This window comes from Lynx canadensis, chromosome D4, assembly GCF_007474595.2.
Source record: "Lynx canadensis isolate LIC74 chromosome D4, mLynCan4.pri.v2, whole genome shotgun sequence".
Taxonomy (NCBI): domain Eukaryota; kingdom Metazoa; phylum Chordata; class Mammalia; order Carnivora; family Felidae; genus Lynx; species Lynx canadensis.
Window position 1 is genome coordinate 86,180,042 of NC_044315.2, and position 18,195 is coordinate 86,198,236.

Here is an 18,195-nt window from a genome sequence, read left to right on the forward strand (position 1 = left end):
TATTTAAGAGAGAGAGAGACAGAGCACGAGCAGGGGAGGAGTAAAGAGAGAGGGAGACACAAAATCTGAAACAGTCTCCACACTCTGAGCTGTCAGCACAGAGCCCGATGCAGGGCTTGAACCTGTGAACCTGGAGATCACAACCTGAGCGGAAGTCGGACGTTTAACCAACTGAGCTACCCAGATGCCCCGCCATTCACCCATTTAAAGTGCATTTCAATGGCTTTTAGTATATTCACAGAATTGTACCTCCGTTATCACAGTCAAATTTAGGACACTTGCATTACCCCCAAAAGAAGCTCCATTGCTCCTTTGACATCACCCCCAGCTCCCCCATCCCCCTGCCCTAGGAGAATATTGATCTACTCTCTATCTCTACCGATTTGCCGATTCTGGACACTTTGTATAAATGGAATTCATACAATTTGTGGTCCTTTGTGACTGGCTTCTTTGACTTAGTGTGTATTAAAGATTCATCTGTGTGGGGCGCCTGGGTGGCGCAGTCGGTTAAGCGTCCGACTTCGGCCAGGTCACGATCTCGCGGTCCGTGAGTTCGAGCCCCGCGTCAGGCTCTGGGCTGATGGCTCGGAGCCTGGAGCCTGTTTCCGATTCTGTGTCTCCTTCTCTCTCTCTGCCCCTCCCCCGTTCATGCTCTGTCTCTCTCTGTCCCAAAAATAAATAAACGTTGAAAAAATTAAAAAAAAAAAAAAGATTCATCTGTGTTGTAGCATGTATCAGTATTTCATTCCTCTTCATGGCTGAATATTCCATTGTCTGAATATACCACGTTTATTTATCCATTCATTGGGTGGTGGCTGTTTGAGTTGTTTCCACTCGTTTGGCTCTCATAAATAATGCTGCTATGAACATTCATGTGTAAGTTTTTGTGTAGACCTCGGTTTTCATTTATCTTGGGTATATACCTTGGAGTGGAATCTGGATCATATGGTAATTCTACGTTTAGTGGTTTGAGGAACTACCAGACTGTTTTCCAAAGCAGATATGCCATTTTACACTCCCATTAGCAGTGCAGGAGGGTTCTGATGACTTTTATTTTATGCTTCAGGTGTACTGTCTTATTTCCCCAAATGGACTGTGAGTTCCTTGAGGTCAAGGATTGATTTATACTTAAAAATATATATGTTCTGAATAGGCTTCCTGTGGTTCTGTGCATTCTGTTGTGCAGGTGCTAGACACTTAACTTCTCTTGGCCTCAGTTTCTTCTTTGTAAAATGGGAGTGATTATAATAGTTAATATCAGAGGGGCAGAGTGAGCTTTAAATGAGACGATGCATGTAAAATGTCTAAGACCGTGTATTCCATATAGTAACTCTTAAATGAGTGTTAGATACTACTATTGAGGGCACGTTTTAGAAATTGAGACTGAATTATTGATTGAGCTTTTTCTTTAATATGAGCTTTTAAAAGTATTTTGGCTAGGTTGTGATGTCTCCAACGCTGGTTAAAATTTAACTTACAGAGAAATGCTATAGAGAAGAAACTTTGGACTTGAGCTTTTGTATCTATCTATACATCCACGTAATACCCACACTCCTCACTGCATTTGAGTGAGGAGAGTTAGGGAAGGACATTTCTAGGTCTTTCTGGCTTGCAAACTTGGGACTAGCCAGAATAGCCATAGTTTACTTGTCATGTTCCTCAAGAATAAAGAGTTCTCTCTCCCTAGCAGTCCTGGTGAAAGAGTCCCTGAGACTGTTTTCATCTGACAGTGCTCTTTGAATTGGGAGTTCTGAATCTTGGGGGATGTCAGGAGAGTGGCGGCCCTGGGAGGGGGTGTGTAGGTGGTTGCAGAGAGCTCCTGGGTAAAATCACCTTACTCAGTCACGAGATGCACTATGAACAGAACCGCTTCTTTCACTCCCAGCAGGCACTGCTCAGTCATGCCACTCGGGGGTTCATTCATTCTATAGGCACTTGCCAAATCGTTATTTTATGCCAGATCCCAGAGACGGGGTGGGAGTTGAGGGTGCAGGGATGGGAGGAAATTGTCATGTTTGAAGGTGAATGAATGAGGCTTAGTGTTCCAGGAGCAGCATACTATGCGTGACTTGTGGAGTCCTTGGTGAGGAGTTACTGCTTTAAAGACCAAGTGAGACTCTGGGGCGACCTCTTCAAGTGCCTCCTGAGCCATTCTGTCCCTCACTGAGCTTGTTGGGTCTCCCCATAATTGCTTTCTCTTTATTCCTGGACTGTCCCACTCTTAATCCTGACTTGAGGATTTTTCGTCTGCTCTTCCTATGCCTGGAAAACTCTTCCCCCCAGAACTTCGTAGTGTTGGTCTCCCTGGTCACCTCTTCAGAGGACGTTCTCCCAAATCCCCATCACACTCTTGTTGATTAGCCTTTTTAATTTCCTTTGAGCACATACCACTGTCTGTAATTGTCTTGTTTACTTCCTTGTGTCATTGCTCTCTCTGCCCCTACACCTCCAGGTGTAAGCGCCTTAAGAGCAGGAATCTTGTTTACTTGTTCACCGTGGTCTTTCCAGCGTCTGGAAAGATGTCTGACTCATAGCAGGTGTTCAGTAAGTCATCATTGTTGAGTGGATGAAAGAATATGTATGCAGGGAAACAAACTGGAAAACAGGAGACATCACAAACCCCGTGGAGGAGCAATAAGAAACCGATTGGAAATAACTGGGTTCTTCCTTCTTAGGAAGGTCAAATACCATCTGAAGTAGATGATGATGGTTATGGTAAAAACCAAAAGTTTTAAGTATTGAACTGAGTGCTTTACACACATGAATTTGTTTAATCCCTGCAATAACTCTCTGGAGCATGTGTGGTCATTCCCATTTTAAAGATGGGGAAACTTGGGACGCCTGGGTGGTTCAGTCGGTTGTCCGACTTCAGCTCAGGTCACGATCTCACAGCTCGTGAGTTCGAGCCCCACGTCGGTCTCTGTGCTGACAGCTCAGAGCCTGAAGCCTGCTTTGGATTCTGTGTCTCCCTCTCTCTCTGCCCCTAACCCACTCACATTCTGTCTCTGTCTCCCTCAAAAATAAAAATAAACATTAAAAAAATTAAAAAAAAAAAAAGATGGGGAAACTGACACAGATTTGATAACTTGCCCAAGGTCCACAGTAAGTGGAGGATCTGGCTCCAAAACCCATCTGAATGATTGCTGTAGTATGTCAAGGTGATCATTGAAATGAAACAGAGAAAAGCACACCTGGCTTCAGTTTCAGAGCCCAGTCCAGGCTAGAGCTCAAGAGACTATAGGTGTAGTGGGAAGATCATTTCATTGGGGTCCAGAGAGAGACCCATTTCTGCTCACTCTGGAGTGACCATTTAGTGGCCTTGTCTACTCCAGATGGCTGTGTTTTGCAGGGAGTATCTCAGTCCCAAAAAGAGGGACTTACACCCTGGTCTTAAATGATCTGTAAGGTTCTTTCCAATATATGAGTTCTTAAACCCCAAAGAAGTAGAATCATGGAAAGTTACTCAGGCCTCAGCTGAGGAGCCATGAATGTATGTGCATACATTCCCATACACACTTGAATGTGCCTAGAAAAAAGGATCTGTGAGGGTGCCTGCTAAACTTGTTAGTGGGTGTCTCCCCTCAAGAGTGGGGGTAAGGAGAAAAATTTCACTTTGTATTTATACTTCTATTTGAAATTTTCAACAAAAATGTGCTACTTCTGTATTATTAAGAACAACACAAAGGCGGGCGGGGCTCAGTCGGTTAAGCGTCTAACTTCAGCTCAGGTCATGATCTCACCATTTGTGAGTTCAAGCCCCACGTTGGGCTCAGTGCTGACAGTTCAGAGCCTGGAGCCTGCTTCAGATTCTGTGTCCCCCTCTCTCTGCCCCTCCCCCACTCACGCTCTGTCTCTGTCTCTCAAAAGTAAATAATAATAATAAAAAAAGAACAACATAAGGGCAAAAATTTGTAGATACATTGTAATTTGTCATTAGATTACCAACAGTTTATGTATAAATGAGTATTTCTAAGGGGAGATTTTGACAGTACTTGGAAGACTTGTTTTCAAGTATTTGAACCATTGTCTTATGTGTCGTTTCACCTTAAACTCATTCCACTCTGGGAGGTGTGGCTGTTTAGCCAGGAGACCCTTCGACTCAGAGCGAGACAAAGGGAGGTGGTTGCCATCTTCAGGTATCTGAAATGCTGGCAGCAAAGAGGAATCGACTTGTCGCCTCAGAGCAGAATTGCCAGCGGCACGTGGAATCGGCCCCGGGTGGGGTCCCAGCCCAACAGACAGTGGTGAAGGGTGGGGCCGTCTCCCTGGGGTCGGGCTACTGTGCGGCCACGTAAAAGTCCTGTTGGCTCTTAAGTATTTACTTTGTACCTGCCACCCTACTAAACGTTTGACTGTGATTCCCAGGATTGCTGCAGGCAGATATTCTGTGTCCTTCTTACCAATATGATACCTCGTTTTGTTTTCTTGTCTAAATGAATTTGCAGAACAACGTTAAGTAACGGCAATTTAAAAATATAGTTGTGTGTGTCTGCGTTGTGACATTAAATACCTGTGGGCCCCTACTTGTGTTTTCGGTTTTAATGCCTCTGTTTGTAGATACACAGAGGTCTCAGGGCACCTGGGTGGCTCAGTCACTTATGCTTTTGACTTCAGGTCATGATCTCACGGTTCATGAGTTCAAGCCCCGCGTCGGGCTCTGTGCTGACAGCTCCGAGCCTGGAACCTGCTTTGGATTCTGTGTCTCCCTCTCCCTCTGCCTCTCTCTCTCTCTCAAAAATAAATAAACATTAAAAAAAAAAAGAAAGAAAAAAAAAAACCCTGAGGACTCTCTGTCTCCTCAGAAGGGGTAGAAGGAGTCTTCTGTTCAATTTTGTATATACACTTAAGATCTATATTGTAGGGGCGTCTGGGTAGCTCAGTCGGCTAGGTGTCCAACTTCGGCTCAGGTCATGATCTCACAGTTTGTGAGTTCGAGTCCTGCCTCGGGCTCTGTGCTAACAGCTCAAAGCCTGGAGCCTGCTTCAGATCCTGTGTCTCCTTCTCTCTCTGCCCCTCCCCCACTTGTGTCCTGTCTCTCTGTCTCTCAAAAATAAATAAAGGTAAAAAAAAAAAAAAGATTTACATTGTATACATTGGCACGTTCTTGCCATTATTCTAAAACATCACATGTTTGTCAGGGGTCAGAGTAGTTGTAAAGTTTTGGGTGAAGTACCTGTAGAGTTTGCTATCTAGTATTTTCGTGATTATTCTAAAACTGTATTTGAATATGTACTTTTTTTTTTAATGTTTATTTATTTAATTTTTTTTTTTTTAATTTTTTTTTTCAACGTTTATTTATTTTTGGGACAGCGAGAGACAGAGCATGAATGGGGGAGGGGCAGAGAGAGAGGGAGACACAGAATCGGAAACAGGCTCCAGGCTCTGAGCCATCAGCCCAGAGCCCGACTCGGGGCTCGAACTCACGGACCGCGAGATCGGGACCTGGCTGAAGTCGGACGCTTAACCGACTGCGCCACCCAGGCGCCCCTATTTATTTAATTTGAGAGAGACAGAGGAGAGAGAGAAGAGGCCAGTGGAGGAGGAGCAGAGAGGGAGAGGGAGAGAGAGAATCCCAAGCAGGCTCCACACTGTCAGTGCAGAGCCTGATGTGGAGCTTGATCTCACAAACTGTGAGATCGTGACCTGAGCCAGATGCTTAACTGACTGAGCAACCCAGACGCCCCTGTACTTCTTCCTAATAGGTTTTTACATTATGTTAACGATCTTTATTAGTGGAAGCGACATGTCATAATTTTCATAAGGAAATAATTCCTTGTCTGTATGAACAACATACTTTATAGTGACACCATAATAGGTGCCTTTTATGGAATGCCAGGCACTTACTAACCATTGTATCTCACTGATCTTTATAACGGGTCATTAAAGTATTATACTTCTAATTTTGCGGGTGAGAAAACTGAAGCCTGAAACATGTTAAACTTGCCCAAGTTCACACAGTCAGCAAATGCCTGAACCTGAAGTTTCCCTGCTCTAACTTTAGAACTTCGCGTGGCACTTTTTGTTTTTTAATTGTGAGAGGTGGAGGTGACCTTTGCTTGAGTAACTAACCTCTATATTCAAGAGGGTGTCTTTTAGAAGAACTGCTACTATTCAGCCAGAATGACTCTGGAAGCTCCCTGTACTTTGGGTTGGTAAAGAGGAGGGCAGCTGTGGCCTGAGTTCAGACTCCCTTAAATCTCTCTGTAGAATATGGTGGCACTTCTTCTGATCTGGTGGCACGGGACTTACGGTGCACCTGTTTGGGGCAGAGCATTAGGATATTTGAATCCCCCATAGTTTTAAGGCCTTTGGTAATGCTCACATTTCTCCCCCAAACTTCCAGCCCAGCTAATATTAGTCGTGCTGTTTCCGACATTTTGGTGTTCCATGGCCTTAAGTGTCCTGACACATGTCACTGTGAAAGGCCGTAATGGGTGCCAGGGCTATAAAGGCAGGGCTTCACAAGTGGGGAAAGGGCTTGCAGCTATCCCTAGAGCCAGTGCTTTGGAACCAACTCCAGTTGGTATATTGGGTGCATGTGATGAAGATGTCCCAGATAATCTTAGATACTTGCTATTTTCCTTGAGTTTGGGAGTCACGCAGGACCTAGAGCATGTGGTTGAGAAGGAACCTATTTGCTTAACCCCTTGTCCATGCGGGAAGCAGAGTCCACCAGGGCTGTGGTCTTCATGATTATAGAGAAGTTGAAGCTGCCCTAGTGTCTTCTGTCCCATCTATATAAACTGGGTGGGTGATGGGGTGGACATGTTGCTGTTGATGCACGGTTTGGTATGTAGAAACAAGACCTGCTGGTTGGACCAGCCTCAGAAGGTTTTGTTGTTTCTTTCCATACAAAGAGAACTTACAAGAGAGATGAAATGTGATTGCCAGGGATTATTTGTGAGGAAGTAGCCCAAGCTACTTGATTCTTAATGCTAAAATGGGCTCTAATCCTTGTTTCCTTTTTGGTATTGGATTAGAAAAATGTAGGGCAGCATTAGAATCAGCCGTTAACAATACCCAGGACAAATATATCTCCTGAGAATTTCGGAATGGGAGTAACCAAGCAAGAAGGATTGAAGTCCAGATTTTTACCTCCAGCTGAAGTCACTCTTCCAAGCTCCAGAGCCACCTCCATCTACCTGCTCATATCAACCTTCAGATATCTCTTAGCCTTCTCAGTCTTTTTTTTAAAATAACTTTTTTTAAATGTTTATTTAATTTTGAGAGAGCGCAAGCAGGGGAGGGGCTGAGAGAGGGGGCCAGAGGATCCGAAGCAGGTTCTGCACTGACAGCAGTGAGCCCGATATGGGGCTCGAATTCACGAACCAGGAGATCATGACCTGAGCTGAAGTCAGATGCTCAACCGACTGAGCCACCCAGGTGCCCCTCAATCTTTAATCAAAAAAGGACTCTTGGTTCACCTGGGTGGCTCAGTCGGTTGAGCATCCGACTTCGGCTCAGGTTATGATCTCACCACTTGTGAGTTTGAGCCCCACATTGGGTTCTGTGCTGACAGCTCAGAGCCTGGAGCCTCCTTGGGATTCTGTGTGTGTCTCTCTCTCTGCCCCTTTCTCGCTTGTGCTCCGTCTCTGCCGCTGCCCCTCCCGTGCTCTTGCTCTGTTTCTGTGTCTCTCTCAAAAATAAACATTAAAAAAAAAAAGTACTCTCGATATTCTCCTACAAATCAGTTCTCCCTTTAAATCTTTTCTCTCAATATCTCCAAATGTCTCACATCAGTTTCTTTGCTTGAGCCCAAAACCCAGGAGTTATGTCTCTCTTCCCCTTCCTCACACCCCCCACAACCAATTCAGCAGCTAGCCCTGTTGATTTTACTTCCAAAATATGTATCAAATCCATCTGCTTCTTGCTATGACCCCTGCCACCAATCATGGTTAGCTGATTGCAGAGGCCTCCTAGCTCTGCGCCCTGCTTTCATTCTCATCCCTTCCAGTCTCCCCTCTACAGCATTTCAGAGCATATTTCTGCCTTCAGTGGCTTTCCAGTGCGCTTCGGATAAAATCATATTCCCTGTCAAGGCCCTATATGATCTGGCCTCCAACCTCAGCTTATACCGTCTCCACTTCCAAGAAGATGTCAAGTTCTTTTTCCTTTTTCCAGCCCAAGCCTTTGTGCCTGCTCCTTCTTCCCAGCTTTTGAATGGCTGGCATCTTCCTTGTGAGGTTCACTTCCTCAGAGAGGCCTTGCCTGGCCCCCTGGTAAAGGTAGCTGTCCACACCTGTTTTTTTCTCTCATAGTCTTTGTTTATTTAACTCAGAGAGAACTTATGAGAAGCTGAGATTGCCCTCTATTCAATGTCTGCTTCCTCCACCAGGGTGTAAGTGCCATGGGAGCTGCACCGTATCTTCTGTGTATCCTTCCTGGTGCCTGGTCCACTGCAGGGCAAACAGTGGTTACTCAGCTAGTGTTATCGAATGTTAAGACTGGATCAATGAATGGATATGTTACTATATCATTATTTCTAATGAGTACATTGTATTCCATTATATTAACATAACCTAATTGACTTAACCACTGCCTTATTATTGGATGTATTTGTTACCGATTTTTCACCACACTGAAATATGGGAAATAATCTAAATGGCCATTGGGGAAATTGTTGACTAAACTAGGGACTATTATGCAGGCATTTAAAATCAGGAAACATTTCTATTAGTATGGGGCAATGAGCTTATTCATGAAAAAAGCATAATACAAAATTATACAGCATGATCTTAACTATGTTGAGGTGCATAGAAAAAGCTAGCAGGAAATAAACTAAAATGCTAATTATGTACTTCAAGTTGGCAAGATTACAGGTGATTTTTCTTTTTGTTGTTTTTTTTTTATGTGCACAAGTAATACATGATATTTTCTTCTTTATACTTTTTTGTGTTTTCCATGCTTACTGCTGTGTGTGGCTTTTTTTTCTTTTTTTAATTTTTCTTTTTTAAATTTATTTTTTAATTTGCATCCAAGTTAGTTAGCATATAGTGCAACAATGATTTCAGGAGTAGATTCCTTAATGCCCCTTACCCATTTAGCCCATCCCGCCTCCCATAACCTCTCCAGCAACCCTCTGTTTGTTCTCTATATTTAAGAGTCTCTTATGTTTTGTCCCCCTCCCTGTTTTTATTTTTTGCTTCCCTTCCCTTATGTTCATCTGTTTTGTCTCTTAAAGTCCTCATATGAGTGAAATCATAGGATATTTGTCTTTCTCTGACTAATTTCGCTTAGTGTAATACCCTCTAGTTCCATCCGTGTAGTAGTTGCAAATGGCAAGATTTCATTCTTTTTGATTGCTAATAGTCCTTTGAATACATATATGTATGTGTGTATATATATATATATATATATATATATATATACCACATATTCTTTTTTTTTTTAATGTTTATTTATTTTTGAGAGAGACAGAGTATGAGCAGGGAAGGGGCAGAGAGAGAGGAAGACACAGAATCCAAAGCAGGCTCCAGGCTCCGAGCTATCAGCACAGAGCCCGACGCGGGGCTCGATCTCGTGAACCACGAGATCATGACATGAGCCGAAGTCAGATGCTCAACTGACTGAGCCACCCAGGCGCCCCATATACCACATCTTGTTTATCCATTCATCCGTCAGTGGACATTCAGGCTCTTTCCATACTTTGGCTATTGTTGATAGTGCTGCTATAAACATTGGGGTGCATGTGCCCCTTTGAAACAGCATCCCTGTATCCCTTGGATAAATACTTAGTAGTGCAATTGCTAGGTCGTAGGGTAGTTCTATTTTTAATTTTTTGAGGAGCCTTCATACTGTTTTCCAGAGTGGCTGCACCGGTTTGCATTCCCACCAGCAGTGCAGAAGAGATCCTCTTTCTCCGCATCCTCACCAACATTGTTGTTGCCTGAGTTGTTAATGTTTGCCATTCTGACAGGTGTGAGGTGGTATCTCATTGTGGTTTTGATTTGTATTTCCCTGATGATGAGTGATGTTGAGTATTTTTTCATGTGTCAGTTGGCCACCTGGATGTCTTCTTTGGAGAAGTGTCAGTTCATGTCTTTTGCCCATTTCTTCACTGGGTTATTTGTTTTTTGGGTGTTGAGTCTGATAAGTTCTTTATAGATTTTGGATACTAACCCTTTATCTGGTATGTCGTTTGCAAATATCTTCTCCCATTCCTTCAGTTGCCTTTTAGTTTTGCTGATTGTTTCTTTTGCTGTGCAGAAGCTTTTTGTTTTAATGAGGTCCCAATAGTTCATTTTTGTGTGTGGCTTTTTATAATCAAGTAAAAAGTTTTTAAAGATTTTAGGAAACTTTTATGATAAATCAGACTATTGAAGATCATAAAAAGCAGAATTCAGAACCATTGTGCTCTAGAGAATGACCTAAATGTTTGAAACATGCTTGTTGGTGACAACTGCTCACCTTTGAGTCCTTCCAGGCCTGTGTATCACCTGGATTTAGAAAGAATGGCGAAAGTGGTATTTGCTGTGAAGACTCCATGGCTGGGTAGACCTGTGTGTGGTGTGGCGTTTATAGGAACTGTGGCTTGATATCAAAATGGTGATTTTGGTTGGGGGCATCCCATGGATGTACTCAGGGTTAGAAAGTCATCACAACTGCCTTTCACATCTGTTTTTGGAGCTTGAGGGGAGGCTCATGTGGCCCGAGGGATTGTCATAGCCTCTTAACTACTTCATTTAAGGCAGTGGTTCTCAAACCTGAGATCCGGTGGGGAGTCCTTGAGCAAAGCTGTCTTCATAATAAGACTAAGATGTTATTTGCCTTCCCTCTTACTCTCTCGCAAGTATACAGTAGTTTTCCATATGCTGTATGCTCCATAACAGATTGCAGAAGCAGGTAGGAGAACCCAGTTGTTTTTTTAGGAAGCCAGACATTAAAGAGAATTGTGAAAATGTAAAAAAAAAAAAAACAAAAACAAAAAAACCCCACCAATATTCTCACTAAAAATTGTTTTATTTTAGACAGTCTAGTTACATTTAATTAAAATGCTATCTCTGTTAACATATAATGGTTTTGTTTGTTTGTTTAAAGTAAAGCTCTATACCCAACATGGGGCTTTAACCTGGAGATCAGGAGTCAGCATGCTCTACTGACTGAGCCAGCCAGGCACCCCTTTTGTTATTTTATTTTATTATTTTTATTTTTTTTTACATTTATTTATTTTTGAGAGACAGAGACAGAGCACAAGTCGGGGAGGGGCAGAGAGAGAAGGAGACACAGAATCCAAAGCAGGCTCCAGGCTCCGAGCTGTTAGCACAGAGCCCGATGCAGGGCTCAAATTCACAAACTGTGAGATAACAACATGAGCTGAAGTCGGACGCTTAACCAACTGAGCCACCCAGGCGCCCCATATTTTATTTTATTTTATTTTATTTTTTAATGTTTATTTACTTTTGAAAGAGAGACAGAGCATGAGCAGGGGAGGGGCAGAGAGAGAAGGAGACACAGAATTCGAAGCAGGCTCCGGGCTCTGAGCTGTCAGCACAGAGTCCAGTGCGGGGCTCGAACTCATGAGCCATGAGATCATGACTTGAATCCCCAAGTTGGATGATTACGAGCCACCCAGGCACCCCACCTCTCTTGTTATTTTAAATGAATTAGTGGATAGTTAAAAAAATTCTCAGCTTAATTTCTTTTTTTTTTTTTTAAGTTTATTTCTTAGTACAAGCGGGAGAGGGGTGGAGAGACAGAGGATCCCAAGCAGGCTCCGCATTGTCAGCGCAGAGTCCAGTGTCAGGCTTGAACCCATGAAACTCAAGGTCATGACTTGAGCCATAACTAAGAGTCAGATGCTTAACCAACTAAGCCACCCAGGTGCCCCTCAGTTTAATTTCTAATATGGTAAACATCTATTGATATTTACCTAACAAACACTCTTTGGAGTCCTAAATTTTTAAGAGTGTAAAGTCCTGAAACCAAAAAGTTTGAGAACTGCCAAATTAAAGGAACAGGAAGACAGGTGCCTGACTGGCTCAGTCAGTAGAGCATGTGACTCTTGATCTCAGAGTCGTGAATTCCAGCCCCATGTTGGGCCTTGAGCTTACTTAAGAAAAAAAAAAAAATTAAGAATAAAGGAACAGGAACAGTTTGTGGTAATTTGATTATGGCTCAGTAAACAGATTGGTTGAATTGCATGACAAAGAAAACAAAGCCTGCTGGGGAGAAATGACCTAGTCTAGCATAATAGGCAGTTGTTGAAAGTCCTTGACATTACTTTAAGTTTTCCTCCCTCCTTCCCTGCTTCCTTCCTTACTTTGTTTTTTTCCTCTCTCCTTTTTTAGAGATCATGCATGATGTGATAAAGAAGGTAAAGAAGAAGGGGGAGTGGAAGGTAAGTAGAAGAAGCACAATTAATGGCCTTGACATTCATGTGAAAATAGAAGAATGGTGAAGGTTTAAGAAAGTGGAGTTGGAGGAAAGGTATATAAGTAGGAAATCAAAGACTTTGCTGTGTCCAGAGAGTACAGAAAAAGGTGATCCACTGTGCCTCATTATTATGTAGTCCTGGTTAAGAAATCTGGCCATAAGCTTCTCTTAAAGATCACCTGGTGGGACACTTACCAGAGGAGTTCTTTTATTCAAACAAAATCTTAACCCAGCACCCCTTCTATAAAGCAGAAGAAGGTGAAATTATTCTACTTGCTATGGGTGAGAAAGAAGGAAGCCCCTCTGGTGGCCCTGAAGCATCTCCATGGAGCCCAGGCAACTGGTCCATCCCCATTTATCTGTAACTACATAAGACCAAAAAAGGAAGCTTGTTTATTCATAGAACAGTGAGAGAAACGCTGGAGGCAAATGCTTAAGCCAGTCAGATTGATTACATCCTCAGTTACCGGAGTGGGTGATTCAAGTGGGAAAGGGTGCTGTGCTCCGTTCTGAAAGTCCCTTGGTTGTCTGAGATTGGGCATTATGCTGGCCAGGGGAACATGCAGTTTTACTTGAATTTCCCTGTGTGTCTTTGGAGGATTTATGCCAATCATTCTTGCCCCTAAGTTGTCCCACAGTCAGGAGCCCACACATTTTCAAGTTCACTTGGTCCAGGAACGACAGAGCTGCTTAGTACAGAAGGATTTTGGTCTCCTCTTCAGCCCTGTGAGATTCTGTTTTAGCCAGCACATCTCATCCTTATCACCCAGGGTGGAGGCCATCTGGCAGGAACTCTTTATACATGTCCTCTTTCTCTCTTACCCTTCCCATCAGGAATAGATTTACGGACTGGTGAACTTTGATCTTGAGAAAGTTGACTCAAAGTGAAAACTAATTGGTTCTTAGAGCTTTCCGCTCCACATTGTGTCTGGCTCCTGTTACCTCAGTTTGTATCATTAAAGAGGAAGAGAAGTAGCCTTATTTTAGATCCCAGCTTCTTCTTTCAACTGTGGGCTGAATGGAGATAGGAAGTTAGCTGACGAATTGCAGGGATGAAGCTTTTAGACCAAGCCTGGTATCTTCTCATTCTCCCAGTGTGGACTGAGGTAGAGTATGCTCCCAGACAGCACCCCTGCCGGTACATCCTAATGATATTGACAACAAAGGCCTCACCTTCCATGCCATTTATGTAGCACGGGTGTTCCTTCTTGTAAAAAAATAATCTCCAATACAGGTTTCTCTGAGTGTGGGTGCTGTAGATGAGTCAGTCTTTCTTGCCTGCTTTCTTGCTTTTCTATGAGTAGTCATTTTCTTAATCATGGAAAAACCTTAATTTTTTTAAGTTGATACAGTTAAGTCAAGTTACCAAGAACAAACTCTAACTCCTAGAAGGTTAGGTCTGGGTGTGGTGTGGGAGATAAAAGCTAGCATGTATCTCAGCAAACTTCTGGCCCATCAGAAATATATATAACTTAATATTCTGTATTTCTGGGGCGCTTTTTGAAGTCTGACATCATAAGCTGATGAGAGAATCGTAGCAGGTCCCATGTAGGCTGTAAGCTGTTCTTTCTGCTTCCAGGTGCTGGTGGTCGATCAGCTGAGCATGAGGATGTTGTCCTCCTGCTGTAAGATGACAGACATCATGACCGAGGGGATAACAAGTGAGTGCAGCTCTCTCTGTCCTTGAGTGACGGTCAGGCCTTCTCCTTGCGGCAAGCTTTCCTCCTCCCTGTTTGTTATTATCTCACTTGACTTCAGATTCTTCCAACAACAGGCGTAGTAAGACTGCAAATTCTTGAGAGAGACCCAAGGCTTTCTTGTTCATCACTAAATTCCTAGCAGCAGATGCAGTACTAGATGATCATTAAATATCCGGTAAAGGATGCCGAAAGGAAGGTTAAATCAAGGGGGGAAAAGGCAGGCCACCAATGGAAACAACGCACAAAAGACCCAAACAGTCACCTAACAGAAGAAATCCAAATGGCCAATAAATACATGAGAAATTGCCCGCCCACATTAGTTGGTTAAAACCAGAATGAGATCTTGCTATACACTCATCAGATTGGAATATTAAAATTCTGATAATGCCAAGTGACAGATAAGATGTAGAAAAATAGGAACTCCTATATGACGGGGTGTCCACTGATGCAGTTACTTTGAAAAACACAGACAGTGTCTAGTAGAATTGAAGTGTGTGTGCTCTATAAGCCAGATGGTTAGACGTGTGTCCTCGACAACCTCAGGCTTGTGTGCCCAGAATGCACGTGCACGGATGTTCACAGAGCATTGTTAACATAGCCCCAGATTGGAAACAACTAAAACACCCGTGAAGAGTAGGATGGTTAAATAAGTTATGGTATAGTCACATAGCAGAATACTGTATAGCAACGAGAATGAATGAACTCTGACTGCTCACAAGCACATGCATAGATCTAGTAAGTAATGTTGAGCGGAAGAAACAATATTTACAGTGTGCTTCAATTTATATAAAGTTCAAAACTAGGCAGAACTAAGCTATGCTGTTTCGAAATGCAGTGTACATGGTAAAACCATGAAGAGACATGGTCACATTCAAGTCAGGATGGTGCTTCCCTTTGGAAGGAGGGGAGTGAGCACGTAGCAAGTGCATTTCTGTGAGTGCTGGCCAGTTCTGTTTCCTAACTGAGGTGACGCTTATGCAGGCCTTTACTTTTTTTTAAGTTGGCTTATTTATGTTGAGAGAGAGAGACAGAGTGCACGGGAGGGGCAGAGAGAGAGGGAGAAAGAGAATTCCAAACAGTTTCAGCACTGTCAGCGTGGAGCCCGATTCGGGGCTCGAAGCCACTAACCATGAGATCATGACCTTAGCCAAAATCAAGAGTCCGTTACTTAACCCACTGAGGCACCCAGGTACCTCACCCACAGAGTGGTGACCCACGGAGGTGCCTGTAATTATTTGTATGTTTATGTTTTATTCACTCTTTGGAATGTGTGTTACAGTTTCACAACAAATAGGCTTTAAAAAAATTTTTTTTAATGTTTATTTATTTATTTATTTAATGTTTATTTTTGAGACAGAGAAAAAGAGTGGGGGAGGAGCAGAGAGAGGGAGACACAGAATCTGAAGCAGGCTCCAGGCCCGAGCTGTCAGCACAGAGCCCAACGTGGGGCTCAAACTCATGAGCTGCGAGATCATGACCTGAGCGGAAGTCGGACGCCCAACCGACTGAGCCACCCGGGCGCCCCTAATGTTTATTTAGTTTTGAAGGAGAGAGAGAGAGACAGAGTGTAAGCAGGGCAGGGGCAGAGAGAGAGGGAGACACAGAATCTGAAGCAGGCTCCAGGCTCTGAGCTGGACAGAGCCCGATGCAGGGCTCGAACCCATGAACTGCGAGATCATGACCTGAGCTAAAGTCAGACACTTAACTGACTGAGCCACCGAGGCACTCCAAGAGGGATCATGGTTTTAATCTTTGAAACAGCATTGATTGAAAAGCATTCTCTTACGAGCTATTGTTTCAAACAAGGAAGTTAACTTGTTTTTCCTGTAAAAAAAAAAAATGTTGGATGGAACACACCTGGTTTTTTTTTTGTTAATTTTTTTTTTCAACGTTTATTTTTGGGACAGAGAGAGACAGAGCATGAACGGGGGAGGGGCAGAGAGAGAGGGAGACACAGAATCGGAAACAGGCTCCAGGCTCTGAGCCATCAGCCCAGAGCCTGACGCGGGGCTCGAACTCACGGACCGTGAGATCGTGACCTGGCTGAAGTCGGACGCTTAACCGACTGCACCACCCAGGCGCTCCCACACCTGTTTTAATAATACATCTGTTTCAATGCATTTCCTAGTTTTTTTCCTTGGAGATGTGTGGCTCACAGACTGTTGCTGGTCTTTGTCAAAATTATTACCAAATCACAATTACAGGAGGAAAAACTAAAAGGGTTGAGATTTCGTTAAGCTAAATGAATTTCATTCAAAGGTTTGTCCTTTATTCTAAGATTATGTTGTTCCTATTATTTGGTGTTAAAATATTTTCAAATTGTGAAATTATGGTAATAACATATTGTGGGCTTTCTTATTGATTAAATGTAAGTGAAATATATACATATGCATACCTAATGTAATAATTTGGGGAGGTATAATCACACCTTGTGAGTCCTTCATTTTTAAAAACTTTTTCCAAATCCAGGTAATCTGTCATCAGAAACATAGTCCTATAAATGAGAATACATAGCTTTTAGTGTGACTTTTTGTCATTCAGTGATCTAAGACCAGGCATTGCCCCTGTTTTGAGCTTCCAAAGCTATTTTTAAAAAATTTTTTTAATGTTTATTTATTTTTGAGAGACAGAGACATAGCACAAGAGAGGGAGGGGCAGAGGGAGAGGGAGGCAGAATCCGAAGCAGGCTCCAGGCTCTGAGCTGTCAGCACAGAGCCCGATGCAGGGCTTGAACTCACACAAGATCATGACCTGAGCCAAAGTGAGATGCTTAACTAATTGAGCCATCCAGGCACCCCAAAGTTATTTTCTTCATTGAATTTTTAAAGCTATTTTTTTCTCTACCGAAGCGAAAGTTAAGGGGAGAAAAAGCCAGATGGAGCTAAGGAGCTTCTAATGAACAAGCAGCAGCACCCTGCCCCACTCTCTTCTCCCTCAGGGTCTACTCTTTCTTCTGGTTATTCTTTTGATATTTCTAGATGGAAACCTACACTGTTATCTTCGGATTCATCGATGGTGGATGTTATCTGTTGGCTTCCTGTGGTAGATGAGGGTTCAGCTCTCTCCCTACTGCACACAGACTTTTCCCTACCCTCAAACGTGGGTTCTAAAAAAGGTCCTTACTTGGCAGAATTGAAAAGTTAGCAGTCCTGCACTGAACCCCCAAAACGTCTGGGGGTGAAGTATTATGGGCCTATGAAATTCAGAAGTCTACAGCCACTGGTAAAGTCGATGGTTGAAGGATTTTGGTATTTGGACATTATTTGGATGTTCAAATATCTTTGGATGATCACAATATTTGAAAAGTCTTTATAAATGTTACAAGGTATCATCCTACAGTGATGCTTTGATTTGCTTAAACCATCTGCATGGGAAGATAGCACCAAGTGATTGTGCCGTTCTCTCTTCGCTAGAAGACAGTACAGTGAGGTGGCACGTCTTAAGCTTTATCAGGTGGCTGGTAAGATGAGGATTATCCCAGAAGCTCTTCTTTCCAGGTGAAGTAGCTGACATAAATAAAAGAAACAAACCAAATGCCCATGGTTTAACAAAATATAATATTTAACCTTTGAGAAGCACAGTAGTATGTAGACGGCATGTTTAGAATATCTTCATGCGATATACAAAAGAAAATGATGGAAGCTACCCAATTGTTGATAAACTCAACCTGGAAATTCTAAAGGAATTGGGATTATTTAGGACAGATGAGAAAAAAAAAAAATGAAGAGGCAGAATGAGGTAGGATTTTCCATTAAAAATTAAAAAAAAATTTTTTTTAATGTTTATTTATTTTTGAGAGAGAGCACAAGTCAGGGAACGGCAGAGAGAGAGGGAGACACAGAATCCAAAGCAGGCTCCAGGTTCTGAGCTACCAGCACAGAGCCTGAAGCGGGGCTCGAACCCACAAACTGTGAGATCATGGCCTGAGCTGAAGTCAGAGGCTTAACCAACTGAACCACCCAGGCACCCCCTAAAAAATTTTTTTAATAAAAAAAAAATTTAACATTTATTCATTTTTTTAATGAATTTTTTTATGTTTATTTGAGAGAGAGGGAGAGAGAGAGAGAGAGAGAATGAGCGGGGGAGGGGCAGAGAGAGAGGGAGACATAGAATCGAGGTGGGC

At 42.9% G+C, this 18,195-nt stretch overlaps 1 protein-coding gene across 2 annotated transcripts in view; it reads left to right on the forward strand.

Annotated features, from left to right (window-relative positions):
* The window catches only part of STXBP1 (syntaxin binding protein 1), a 74,596-nt gene that overhangs the window by 24,311 nt on the left and 32,090 nt on the right, over window positions 1–18,195 (forward strand). For both annotated transcript variants that reach the window (XM_030293659.2, XM_030293660.2), the window contains exons 2-3: window positions 12,288–12,337; window positions 13,952–14,033. In XM_030293659.2, the coding sequence (XP_030149519.1) occupies window positions 12,288–12,337; window positions 13,952–14,033 (132 nt within the window). The remainder of the gene's footprint in view (window positions 1–12,287; window positions 12,338–13,951; window positions 14,034–18,195) is intronic.